Genomic DNA, 14,945 nt, shown 5'->3' with positions numbered 1-14,945 from the left:
ACCGAGCAATAACACTTAGCTGCTCTTTGGTGGAGACATCAGATGCTTCATCAACCTGAATACTCATAAATGTGCAATCATTTATTTCCTTTCTGATTTCATCTTCAATAATTGAATCAAGACAGCTGATAAGACCATTTTGAATTTCTGGGAGACTCCAGTAAATCTTCTGTCACCAACTATATCAGATTCTGCTAGTCTACTGTGCAGTCGACGCTCAAATACAGAATCAAACTTAGCAAAACATTTGAGAAACTCTCTATAATTACCTTTGTTCAAGCTACCTTCGGACTCATTGTGACCTCTAAATGGCAACTCTTGCTTTGACAAATACAGCACGGCCTCAGTAACAGTTTTTAAAATTTCTCGATTTTGTCTTACCTCCTCATTGTGACGCTGAATCTCATTTCTTCTAGCGAGGGACATAAGACAATCAATTCGTTCACTAGCTCCATACGTTTTCCATGTCTTAAATGCAGTCAAATGCGATTTAGATTTTTCATGCTTCTTAGCATCAGACATAATACTCCGCATATCGTTGTAGCCATTCTTAGTCCACGATGGCGATGTTTTGGGGAAAACATTAGACATGGCCAACAAAACACTTTCTGCAAGGTTGTACTGCCACACAGCCAGTCCTTCGCCTCATACCAATCTCTCTGAAATGCTCTTCCCTTATTTTGGATAGTTAAATCAGGAGTAGGCCGTTCATGAACGATAACATTCTGTTCGACCGACGATCGAGCAGAGAACGGTTTAGCTAATAAGCTATTTACTAAATCAACATCAGTTGAGCAAATCGCAGTCGCACTTGAAGCCATTGTGTCATACACAAATACAAAATAGCAATTTGAGAGTAAACACAATGGAAAATTAATACCGACAATGACACGTAATTTGATAATCACTAATCGCTGTACTCGTATTAAAAGGTCGAATAATTACAACCTCCGCCAATTTAAAATAGCGGGAGTTCGACTATAAAACAGCAGATTTGAGCATGCGTCAAGTCCCTTAGCCAACCAGAATTCCAAACTTCTTATATAGAATTATATTGTATGTTCCGCCCTCTGAAGATGGGCGGAATACGGAGAATCGCGCGAGTATGCAATGTGCGAGAAAAGGCGGTTGCTAGGTTACATAACAAATCTTGAGATTTTGCTGTATTACGATTACGAACCACCTAATAAAAGCGTAAATATGAACGAATAAAACATAATATTACAAATTGTTCGTGAAATAATGTATATCTTATGTCCAAATAGAATATTTATTATTTTTTTGGGAAATTTCTACTCCCGCCGGGCGGGAGTGGCGGGACCGCTAGCTACGCCACTGGCAGACAGCTCGGACAACTTTATTCCAACAATTTGTAAAGCGCTGACGCTTTGTCAATTCTACGTTTTGTATCCTTTCCTTGATTTCCTGTCGACTTTGTTCGTCGACTTCAAGATCGCCTATCGACCGTACAGCTCTTGCTAATTTTAAAATTATCTTTTTGTTTGCGGTAGCAACGAGCTCTTCATTTTCTCCTAGAGGTAGTTGACTTGGTTTCATCGGACTTTGGCTATTATCTGGAGCTTTCGCCATAACTATATTTATCTACTTGGGAGCCAGGTACAAAAATTTCAAAACTGCTTTGAAAATGATAGGTCAACCAAAATGAGAAATTTTAAAGAAGCGATACGATGACAGCGTTTTCAGATTGCGTTTTGAATGCTTTCATTTCGTTCTCCGAGCGGTTCTCAGCTCCGTGAAGTACCTATCTATATGATGACCTTCTTATTGTTTTACATTAAAAGGAAATGCCAATGGAGCTGCAGCAATGCGGCAGAATCATCCGTTTTCAATTTTTAAACATCAAAAGAAGAACGTTAAATTTGTCCATCGTCACATTCATTTAATCCCTTTTTTCTCACAATGTACTGTATTGGTCAAATTGTCAATGTTATTCCCAGAAATATGGGGTAGAGAACATGCAGATAATTACATTTTTAATACCACATATCAAAAGGGCCCAGTCTTGGCTGAATTTTTAGCAATGAAAGAAAAAATTGTGAGTTACTAATTCAACGAATCTTAATTATTCTTTTTTCAAACATTTTCATGACATTATTATGTTTGGCATTACATTTTTTGATCAACTTTATTTCTTCCATATGAAGACAGTGAACGACCATAGCTATTGTATCATCAAAAGCGCTTCCCCCAAGTATTTTAACTTTGTGGTTAAATCAACTGCTTTACAAGACTCTTATGTTCATAGTAAAAATGGCGCTTTGGTTCTGTTAAAGAAAGAAAATTTTATAGCAAATGCAACCCTGACGAAGATATCCTGAAAGCAGTGTAATAACAACTTTGTTTTTTGTTTTGAATAAATTTCATTCCATTTCCAGACTTCATGTGCTGTTTCTCGCATTGTTACAGCTCATCATATTTAGGGAAATTCCCAACTAAATAAAAAATTGAGGGAACTTCCCTTTTTGAAGCAAAACCTCGGCAACATATGGCAGCATTTTGTACTTGTAATAAAAAAATAGCAAATATATATGAGCAAGATTTGTCCAATAGTGACAACATGGAGCCAATGTGATTCAACTAATCCTCCTTTTTTGTATTGTTTTACAATTATATGTGCACGTATTATTGCCAATGTTGTTTTTCGCCAGCTATGAAATAATACGATGACAATGACAAGAATAGGTTTTCTCATTTCAATGACAACTTAAGGCTTTGGAAGAAAAGATGTGCTAATCAAACGTTGTTGAATAGATCTTCGATTTTTTATACCATAAATTACAATAAAATATTACAAGATCATAAAATTACATTTTATATTTTACAAATCATGCATATAACAAACTAGTAATCAACTTTTATACACACTTTCAACTGAAATATTTTCATGAAACGTTATTTGAGGTACTAAATCATGCAATTATTTAGAATTCGAAAATCTTAGTGAAAATTACATTGCAAATTTTAGCAAACTTAAAGTTTACATGAAGCTATGTTTTTGCTTATTTTAATGCGTAAAATAACACAGCTGTGTAGCTTTATCACGGTTCAATGTTTGAAAACAGAGGGTGAAAAACCACAGTGAAGTACAATGACAAATAATTATACACCATTTTGGCTAAAGTATTATACACATTTCTTTCCAGTCCGATCTTCCATTTCTCTTAGAGACATGACCATTCCCTCTAGTATTAACACTTCGTAGCTCAAGTGACATTGCTCAATATTGTAAATTGTAGGCTACAGGAACATCATAACTGGGATGACCCCCTGTTTTTCAATGGTCCATCTCTAAAATCTTTAGCGCTAGTCAAGCTTATGCGCAAATCTTCCAGTTTCTCCTTCAACAAACAGTGTTGTGATTCGAGTTTTGCAATAGACTCGTAGAAAACGCTCTCTGTTCCTGGAAATAAGCACATCCATAGGCCACCCGCGACCAGGGTAAACCCACCAAACTGCAACAGGTCCAATGACGAATGACTGGATTCCTGATATCGCTTGAACAGAAAATAAGCAGTGAACGCCCAATCTGCGCCACGCATACCACGCAAACTCCATTTAATGGTTTTCATTTTACCAGCAAGCTCATAAATAGCTTTTTCTGCCCCGTTCAATCGCCGGCTACACAAATCAATCTTCGTTTTTGCTTCCCTAACGATGTTGTCAAACTGCATGGCCATTAGGAAATCGACGCTTTCACTATCCAACATTTCTTTAAGCAACCTGCTCGCATCTGCGACTAATCTCACAATGGAATCCTGGTGGTCTTTGACATCTTCCAAACACTGCACTATGTATTGACGCTTTCCTGGAAACGGATCTAGATCGTTTGTCAGAAATGCGCTTGCTATTTCCATTATCACGAAGATTTGAGCGTTGTTCCCGATCTCTGAATAATTAATGGCAAAGGTACTGATGAGAAATAGATGGAAAATGGTTCAACAACATGGGTTTAAAAATTCTTAAATCTACTTAGTTAAACTGCACCAAACATTAAAGATCTGTGGATACACACTGGTTGCATTCAGCCAGTCAGAATGTGATGTTCAAAAAGTTAATTGCCTACACAGTTGGAATACTTCAAAATACAATATAGGTTTTCCCTAACAAAGCAATTTTAACGTTCATTGTGACATAAAATCGTTGCGTTTTAAAACTTTCTCGGTTTCTCCTTTGTACATTTTGTCTTATTTAATTTTAGCCAAAGGGTAATTCAGGTTCATTCCATATTTGGAAGTTAAGTTGGCAACATACGAACTTGTTCCAAAGCCATCATCTGAGAATCATAATATGAACCCTACAACGAACTTATGAACCCTACTACGAACTTAAGGATTTATAATACGAACTTGGCAACCATGCTTTCAGAAGCCAAGTCCAGCCGACCAATTTAAAAAGCAAAGGAAGAAGCAGATGCCGAAGAAAATCGCCATCTCGAAATCGAATATTTTTGTCAAAACAAGAGACGTAACAAGTGGTAATTTTTAACGTGAAATACTTCTTCTGACAAAATGAAACATAATACGATGCACAAATGATATATATACGTGTATAAATACAAATATACACGTAGTACGATAATGTAAGGACGTGATGTGAACGTTGTTTTGTTTGTTTACATTCCTTACAACGTAAAAGAACAAGTGTAAATTCTACCCACCTGTTAAATTATACAGTCCTCTCAATATTTGCTCTCGCTTCTTTGCATCCATTTTCATATTTTGACCTTTGTGCTCAAGCCATTCAAGAGTCACGTCAATAGCTTCTATAAATTGTGACAACCAGCCTGTTTGATTCGACCTTTCTCTTTCATTTTGGTGGCGTTCGACTTCGGGAGTCGAGAACAACTTGTCCCCAATACTCCCCAAAAGACGACCTAATTCCGCGGCACTTTTAATTTCGTCACTGTAAGCAGTCGCGGCCATACTTGCGTTTTCATCCCCAAGTTTAAGCAGTTGGTTTGTTGATAGCTGTCTGGCTGCCATTATAGTAAAAGGAATAATATTGAAACAAAATTTGTTATGTAAGTCTTGTTGTGTCCGATGTTTTGATTGTGTTATGATTGTCGAGAAGTCCCGTTTGTGGCTTTTATAAGCTCCGATGACGTAACCTTATTCAGCAAAACAGACAATCAATTTTATATATTTAGCTTTTGCATTTACTGAAAACGTAATCAAGTCACATATTTTCTAAAAAAGGTATTATTTTGGGGAAATACCCTTCGTTGTGAGGGGTTTCCCAAGTTGCTTTCCATGGAGGGTTATATTTCTGCTCAAATTCTTGTGTTCTTATTTGGGAAACTACCTCTGTTATGCGGAAATTTCCCAGTCGCGTTTCGGCTGTAGCATGCAAATATTCTCTCATCATCAAGCAGCGGCATCATGTTGTACGCATTGCTATTAAATTTAAAAATCTTAAAACGCCGTTTAGAATAGCGACTGTAGTATCGCGTACGATCGTTGAACGAAATATATAACCGAAAAACTACCTTTTGATAAGCATACAGACTGCATACCTGTATTTGCATGAAGCCAGACGGGTAAAGTCACGCATGGAACGTGCGTGGAAAGACTGGGATTAATTAAATGACGGCTTCAAATTTTCACGAGAAGTAGCCTTCCAGTAATATTCAGTTCAATCCACAGACATTGTTTCCTTTACTCTGGTATTGCTGATTAAAAGAGAGAGACAGCACAGGAAAAAGAAATCTTGAACGTGATTGTTATTTGTTATGAAACGAGGCCTTGATCATAGACAGAAGATGGAAGACTAAAGAAGCAAGCAAAAAAAAGTAAAAAGTCAGGAAAGAAATGGACAATTTGTATGTAAAGTGTAGGCCGAATCTGCATCACTATTGATTATTCCAGTTTCTCTTTCAAAAAACAGCGTTGTGCTTCGAATTTTGCAATGGAATCTTAGAAAACGCTCTTTGTGCCTGAAAACAAGCACATACACAGGACAAATGCGACCAAGGTAAGCCCAGCAAAAAGCAAAGTTTCACCGGTTCAGTGTAGACTGGTTCAATTCCATATATCGCTTGTAGAGGACATAAGTAGTGAACGTCTAACCTGAAAGAATAGAAATTGAAATTTGAGTACTCAGTAAGTTATTTCTTTGTAATGACTTTAGTTTATCTACCAATCACAAATTTTTAAAGGGATTAATGTAGAAGCAAACGCGATACAGGCCTTGAATGCAAGTAAGGTATAAATACAATTAGAAGGCTAAAAATTCTAACGTGCTATACGTATGCCATGTGACACTCATCTTACTGGGTTCATTTAACTGCCCCGTCTAATCGCCGGCTGCACAAAGGAAATAGATGTGGAAAGCAGATTCTTCATCAATCCTCGTCGACTTTGCTCGAAGCAAGGGACTACATGAATTCCAATTGACACAAAATTTTCATTATTGTTATTGATTTTCGAAGTTTTTATAAAGTTTTATAAACGTCTTGCATATTATTTATTCTATAGATTAAATATATATTACTTTAACTCGCTTCGTGAAAAGCTATCCTTATGTAAGAAATGCGTACCAGTTTTTCTATATATCGCTTCAGATGTGTTACAGTTCCAAACTCCAGGGGCGGATCTAGGATTTTTCAAACATCAGTCATAAAACGTCGGAGGCGCTCCGCACCTGGGGGGGTCTGAGGCATTCTCCCCTGAGAAATTTTGAATTTCAGAGTCTTGAAAATGCCATTTTCAGCGTTTTAGAGCAATACAAAATGTATTTTGTGGGCATCGTTTTTGCGTAAAAACAACACATTTTTCTTACGTTTTTTTCAAAAAAATAAAGTGAACAATACTTGAATGTTTTGCCAAATATTTAGGCTCATTATCATGCCAAATATATGGCTCATTAGCATGTCTAGGAACGTAAATTTATTTTACAATAATGCTATTCAAAACAGATATATTCTTTAAAATTTCTACCAAGTTGTCAGGCATAGACCCCCTAGAGACCCCATTCAAACCTCTATGTAATAAGTTAAGTTAGAAATTTGGTACTACAAGTGACAGTTCATAGATATAGAAAAGCTCAGACTTCAAACCATGCAAGTTTATTGTAACTCTTTACCCATCTCCACATCAGTGCCAGCAAATTCACCCTTTGAGAAAAACTCAAAATTTTTTCTGCCAAAGATTAAGCAAAATTATCAGAGTGAAAATTTGCAGTTAAGGTTAGCTTAATGCCATAAATGTTTATTAGGCATTTCACTAGACTATTATCTTCTGCAAGGTGTGCTATATAGCAATCACTAGTAGCATTGTATTATCAAATACAAACAGAATGTAACCAACATGTCTTTAATTATATAATTACATGAATGTTAAAAATGGTTTATGTGTCATGCTTACTGGTTATGATAAATATCTTTTCATATGATCAAAGCTTGTTTAAATGTAAAACTAAAATAATTTAGTTTAGAAATTATAATGATCATCAGAAAAATTACCTAGTGATCATGAAAAATACTTTGCTGTTTTGCCAAATTTCAAGGTTTATCTGCATACATAGGAAGACATTTTTACTTTATAGAAAATGCTTTTCATACATCAATAGCCCTTTGGAATTTATGGCAACAATCTGGTATGAGCCGTAGATTAACACACCTTTACATCTCTACATGAGGTGTTCAGTTAGAAAAGGGACGATATGTGACATGGGACAACATTTCATGTATGTGAAATACTCAGGTTTAATACCATTCCAGTCAAATTGTCAAAATAAAAGCTTCATGGATCATAAGACTCAAAATCACAGGTTATAGTAAACAGCTTCTCATGTAATCAATGTTAGTTTTCTCAAATCTTAAACAATATGTAGTATAACTGTCCAATGATTGAATGATCAATGATCATAAACTGAAAAGCCCCAAACATTTGTTTATGATAAAGTAAATAATAGTATGGCACCTTATGGCTACAGATTTTTTGTCCATTGAAATATATTTGCAGAAATGTAGGATTTCGCTGCCATATAACGGCCACGATTCACCAAGCATTAAAGAAATCATAGCTAAAAGTCCTTCGGCAACAACAATTTTAGAAGCATCAATCTGCTTACCATACGCCATATTAACATAAATCGCATCACACACTCGCATAAATTGACTTTGATATATTGCATTCATGCATACACTTCACTTGTCCTTTACTTACGATTTTGGATGTAAATTTCTGCTGATAAAACTCAAAACAATGTTGGCTTTCTTTTGAACATCAATGACTGAAATGTCGCTCGCGAGATCGTCTTTGCCAAGCATTTACAATTCATCCATAAATTTTTCACCCTCTTGAAAAATTCCCAGTTTGGAAAGCAGCATTCATGTCAACATATGAATTTGTAAAAGATTTCCATAAATTCCATCTGATTGTAGTTTAGTTTCTATCATGCTTCTGAAAATTACTATGAATGATCAAACATTCAATTCAGACATTGTGCTTGACTATGTTAGTTCAGTTGGCTATCAGTCGAAATCGGTCAAACCAATCACAGTAAGACAAAAATTCAAATGAACCAATTGTAAGATAGCAATTGGACTCCCTTATAGGTCCGGCCACCCCTATTATCGGTCGAGATTATTCCAGACTGTCCACTGATCTGGCCATTGACCAATAAAATAGCGTTTCTGGCGTTCATAGACTCCTTTATAAGTCGAACCAGTCAAGCCACCCCGCTTATCAGTCGGTTATTCCCATTGAGCTCTATAACTCAATAACCAGATTGAGTTCTATTATAGAACTCAATGGTTATTCCAGGTCAATTAAAATTCAACTGATCTGGTTACCAAGGAGATATTCATTGCATTAGTCATTAGTTTTCAATAATAAATAATGCTGGATTTTTATCACGAAGTAAATGCGATAATAAAGTAAGAATAATTAATGATTTTTAATTAATATGAATAGGTAATTTTTGAATTTCAAACATCAGTCGCGCGACGGATTTGACATACTCTAGATCCGCCCCTGCCAAACTCCTGCACCAATCTCCCGAAGTTTACAAGTTCGACAACTTTGAATTGATAAAATTTGAAAGTTTTTGCTTATATCGGATGCTGGAAAGCGACGAATGATGTAGAAATATATTTTTAGGCCATGTCATCTCGACATACGAACCGACGCAAAAGGCGTCGAAGTCGTTCAAGATCATCAATTTCTGATCAAAAAGACAGCGCAAAAAGATATCGTGAGCGTGATGGTGGTGAAGACAGAAGGCCTGGGTCTAGGAGAGAGGATAATAGACGAAAGGAGACAAGAAGAAATACTAAAAATCATGAGAGGAATAGACAGGAGTATGAAAAACAACGTGAAACGAAACATCAAAATCACAAGTATGTTATTGATAGTATTTTAGTACAATTCCAATGCATTACTTAATTCCATCTTGAACATCAACTGATGAAATTGGTTTCATTCAATAGTTTGTATTATTTATTATACATTTTCATTGATATTTCTTTCAGTTTGAATGTAAATGACAGTGAAGAACAAGCTAGTCCTAATAAAGAATAGCCCAATTTCAAGCTATCAGGAAAGCTTACCGAATATAAAAACACGTATAAGGTAGGTTAACATATATACTTAGTACTGATAACCAGCTCAAATATTCGGATGCGTGTGGACGAAAGGCTTATCCGCAATTTTTTTGTTGCAGATACGAAACTATCCGTATACGTGTAAACGGGGCCTTCGTCCTCGTTTGGATTGCAAATTTGCCATTTATAGGTTCCTTGGGGATCGATTATTGCTGAATTATGCAAATTATAAAATGTCAACTGATTTCAAAGATGACCACTTTGATACACCGTGTAGATTTTGACATTAACCGGGCTAACAACAAAATGTTTTGAATGTCGTTCATTTTACTGTTTTATTCTCCAGACTACTCGTTCCTTTGTCAATTCTTCTATTCACCAGCCTTTCTATTGTCACGCGTTCTTTTGTCAACTGGTTGCATTCGACGCCCGATGCATTGTCCAAAGTCTGACACCACCTAAATAAAATACAAGGGCTGTCACAATTAATATGAACTTTGGATGCGACAATAAAGGGCTGAAGCATGCTGGTCAACCGGTGAATTTGGACACAAAAAATAGGACCAAATATTGAGAGGACTGTATAATTTAACAAGTTGGTAAAATTTGACTTGCCGTATTTTGTAGGCTGTTAGAAAGCCGATTGCGATGAGCATCGAGAACAGACAACGAGAACAGACGAGCACATACTTTAGGGAAACAATTACGTAATTGCAAGAAATCATCTCTCAATGTCTACGTGAGTACCTTGGTTGCAACACTAAAAAGTTCAAGACTTTATATATAAGTACAAGCTTCGTAGGTGATCACAAACATCTCGTCTGAGCGAGTAATACATTAAACTTTGATGCACCGTATTTGTATTTAGTTCAATACTAGAGACACTAAGGAGTGAACGGTGTATCATAGTCTTCACTAAACGTTCAAAAAACAAGATGTAGTAGTTATCTCAAACAAATGGCACCTCATATTCATATTGTTGGAATATAACAGCTGAAACTCAAAAATACTAAAAAGTAGGCAGGACTTCAAGACAGCACATAAATTAAGCGATCAGTATCCAAAATGTTACGACAATTAGTGGGCCTGTTAAGTCTTAACTTAAGAGAAGTGTCAAAGGAAGATCGAGACAGAAATTTGATTTTGTAGCATTTTACACAAAATTATTATCATTGTTGTCGTTGAACTTATTTTTATTATTACGAAAACGAATGACTTTGGGGCTTCACTAATGATGTTTTTATAAAGCTTATTAACATCTCGTATAGTTTTTATGTATGTTGAATTAAAACTGTGTTCATGCATTGTTACAACATGCACGTATTGCGTATCGTTTTATTTTTTCACTCGCAACCCAGATGCTCGATCCGCCATGACTTTATCATTCCACATTTTAACCAGACACACATTCAGCTGGGCTAATCGAGGACAGTGTTTGGTATTTGCGTACTATAATAGTTACCAAAGAGCAGAACGAAGTTTACGGCAATGCAATCTCGAATATATTACTTACATATAAATCGTGTTTCATTATACTTGTCATTAGTGTCACACGCACATGAAACAATCTATGAAAGATTTTGATTAGTTAAAGAACTTTGTGTCAGCCACGTAATTTATATAATCTCGCGACAGTGCAGGAGAGCCCGAATATTAAACTTGCGTTTAACTTAAGGTACGTTTACACACAACGATTTGTCGGGCCGACACTGATGCCACATTATGTGTTCATGCCATATTTGGAAAGACTCAAAAAATGGAATGAAAATCTGTAACAAACTACAGATTTGTTCTATTGAGTTCTATAAGACATGGAGGGGAAAAGGGGTCTGGACCCGGTTGTCAAAAACATGGTGGTAATGGCGGATTTTGGTGGTCAAAACTTCCACCTTAAGAATTTTTTTCAATATTCACTCCCTCCTGATTTCTAATACTGTTTAAATGAATGATAACAAGCGAAAAAAAGCAATTACGATACTGACAGCATATCATGTGAAAATAATGCTTCAGCATTGCGTGAAAAACACAGTACACACACATCAAGAAAGTCGACGGCTGAGAAACGCATATTTTGGCTGTAACATTTAAGTTATTTCATGAAATTTTAACCTTTTAAAATTAAAAATCAAACGGCATTAGTAGACTTGTCAATCTCGTCAAACTTATTCATTATTTCATGCTTCTGTGTGTTTGACTGTTTGTAAACAGTTTGGTGCTAATATTTTTCTTGCTCAATTGGATAAATCACTGTTAAAATGTTCCTAAGGAAGCGAGAAAATGTTTGATTCAGTACTACGACATAAGTCAACTGAAAATTTTCCATGGATAAGTATCACAAGTGTATTGTCATTACCTGATAAATCTACTGAAAATTCATAAAAAAAGTATGTTGAACTAGAAGAGCTACAAAAAGGAAAAAACTCAAAACACCATGATGATACTGTTGGTTGGAAATTTGTAATTTGTAAACTGCTTGGCAGAATCTTGGATCTATTACTGAACAGAACTACATTAATTTTTCATTGAAATTACAAACTTGGAAACTAGTTTGGAAACTAGGAAAGTGCATTGGTTTCTCTGACAAAAACACTCTGTCTATTGCTGCATAAAGGCAAAGTAGTTAATTGACAGTGTAGGTGAAGAAATTTAGCAAGTTCTATAGATATTATTGTGCAAATTTTACAGTTTTGCTTGAACAACTTACAGCTACCAATACTAATTATTTATTTGTACAAACTAACAATTGGGAATTAAATGATAAACAACTTAATAAATCTTTGTATTTTACATCAAGCCTTTGAATTTGTTCCTTTTATCTTTAGGCAAAAAACATATTAATGAAAGACTTACAAATCAAGTTTCACGAAAATAGTATTTTGTACAAAGAAACTAAACATAATTGGAAAGGTCACATGTTGAAGACAGATTTTGATCTTTTTGCTAGGTTGCTTGACCATGAGCAATTTAAATTTGTTTACAATTTGTTTAAAGAATGCTTTTTATTGATTTCTACTAATTCTTCATAAAACACAAAGAAGTTTTTTGTCATCTAACTTTGCTTCTTCTACATTCAACTTTATTGTAACCAATGCATCTGATGTGAATTTGTGGATCACCTGGAATCATACCACGTAACGATTTGGTGAAATGTGACAATAATATGTTTGATTTTTCATGCATATTAATAATATAATCACAAGTTACTGTGAAAAAAAATTTCAAGATAGAAACAAATCTTAGCACATTGTTCATTACACTTCTTTTATCTTGGTTTTGAAGTATTAACCTGTTTACTATAACAATAAATAATTCACTTACAGTAACGCTAAGTAGTACTTTAAAACTGTTTGCATAAATCCAACTTTCCAATCCCATTATAATTTTCTACACTATACAGTCAGTCAAATTGAGGAGGCAAACAGTTTAATAGTTATTTTTATTATGCGGCATATACCATAGTTCTCATTAATTTGCATTGCACTGCATTCAACTTCAACACAACTCTGTTGTAAACTTTCCTTCATCTTTAAAAAATAAATATGATCAATTTCTGCCCCATTTTTGGGAGGTAAACTGAATTCAAATCAGGAGAGTTTAGCTTGATCATGATACAAGATGGATGCAAAACTCGATAAAAATTGGCAGCTTCGCCACGTCTGGCAGCGATAAAGTGAAGAACAAACAAGACTAGACCAAAATAACTTTAAATTAAAACTTAATAGTAGAAACACTCTTCAAGTATCGTGTTAAAAACAAAATAGTAAAACTACTACTGTGCTACTTACCGGAGTCATGAAATGTTTCCTTTTCTGTCGCTATTTCAGCATCCGCAATCCACGGAAGTTGGCAGATTGTTTAATAAATAAAATTTTAAAAAAGTGTTTGTGTTAGGAAAATAAATAGTTTTAATATTTTCTATACTTGCAATGGTGGTGTTCAAATCAGGGTGGAAGACAAAATTTTTATTTCATGAGCCCGCGTCTTTCCGCTGCCTTTGACCACCAAAATCCGCCATGTTTTTGACCACGGGCCGCGCGCTAATAATTTATAGTAATTTTGTTGACGTGTCCCTTCTAGGTCTTATAGAACTCAATGAGCGACAACGACAACAAACTTCCTCGTGCCATTCCCTTACACAGTCAAACTTCGTACTCGTTGTCGTTGTCGTACTCTTGCTAAATCTCTCTATTGATTTACTTTGCATAGAACAAGCAAAACAACTGGTCACAAATTTCTTGTCCAGTAATATTTATGCCATTGAATAACATTACCATCTGTTCTTCAACAATACTTCTGTCAAATTCAACAATCCATTGTAACACTTCTGCAAAAATGTTTCCCAACTTAATTAACACTTTAAGATGTCATTTATCCATTTTTCAATATGACAAATCCTAGAAAATAGTTGCTTTGATCAGTTTATTCTCCTAAATATTATGCAGGTTGCCTATGCATTTTTGTTCACTGGTAGGAATGTCTATACACATTGATTTTTGAGCAAAATATGCAATGTAGAAAGTATACAAAAATTAGACATTACTTATAAAACTATACATAGTAGTCATGAAAATACCATTTGAGGCTTAGCAATATAAAAGTCATGCTTAATGGAGTGTTCTGCTTTATTATTATGTTGCAAAACTTGCGTACATTTAGTTCAAACGGTAATCCAGGAATGGGAAATAATGCAGAAATCTTTATTGTAACAAACACGAACAGTCCAAGTATAGTTTAGATTTATTAATGCGATTTAGTGATACATTGGCATCGGGAGAGTTCATTTCTACAACCACTAATTTGAAATTAGCCGTTTTAAAACGCTTATAATAACGTTACACTCATGATGATGGAAGTATAACTAATCCAATCTATTTCCAGGGAAACGTGATTAGGTCAAAACATAGTGGAGTGCTTTAAAGGTATTAAACTGGTATTAGTTTGTATGGGGTCGTCCATCGTGAAGGTGAGCTGGTTGCTTAAAAAAATGTTGCAAACTGAAGACGTTGGTCATTTAAAAGACAGGAAATTTGACAACATCGTCGGTCAGGCAAAAATGCAGTGCCGAACTGTCTTTTAAGGAAACCGGTAAATTTCCCAATGCATCCCTCACTTATATGCTCGTTGGTGTCCTTTTTTCAAAAAATACTTATGAGGAAACACTGGTAAATTTATTGACAAAAAAAAACAGAGAAAACGTAATATTGCTGCAATTCAAAATATTAAAATTATTTACAGTTTGAAACTAATTGATTAGCGTTTTTTCTTATTAAAATAATTTGTTTTACCGCAAAGTATTAGGCTCAAGCAACTGTCTTCGATTGGCCCAGTGCTTGGAGCATGGTGCAGTTTTCAAAAAAATGAAATGAGCAGAATCCTAATT

General features: G+C 35.1%; 1 protein-coding gene across 1 annotated transcript; it reads right to left on the bottom strand.

The window, feature by feature from the left end:
- Nucleotides 1-2,761: 2,761 nt before the first annotated feature.
- LOC124434776 lies at nucleotides 2,762-5,195 on the bottom strand. The gene is made up of 2 exons (XM_046984678.1): nucleotides 4,679-5,195; nucleotides 2,762-3,907 (listed from the first exon to the last, which is right to left on the bottom strand). The coding sequence occupies exons 1-2, from the start codon at nucleotides 5,001-5,003 to the stop codon at nucleotides 3,270-3,272; spliced, it is 963 nt and encodes a 320-aa protein (XP_046840634.1). The 5' UTR covers nucleotides 5,004-5,195; the 3' UTR covers nucleotides 2,762-3,269.
- Nucleotides 5,196-14,945: the final 9,750 nt, after the last annotated feature.

Source organism: Xenia sp. Carnegie-2017, unplaced genomic scaffold (genome assembly GCF_021976095.1).
Source record: "Xenia sp. Carnegie-2017 unplaced genomic scaffold, XeniaSp_v1 HiC_scaffold_14, whole genome shotgun sequence".
In the NCBI taxonomy this organism is placed as follows: Eukaryota; Metazoa; Cnidaria; class Anthozoa; order Malacalcyonacea; family Xeniidae; genus Xenia; species Xenia sp. Carnegie-2017.
Note: the sequence above shows the minus strand (reverse complement) of the source record. Positions and strands in the feature narration are given on the sequence as shown.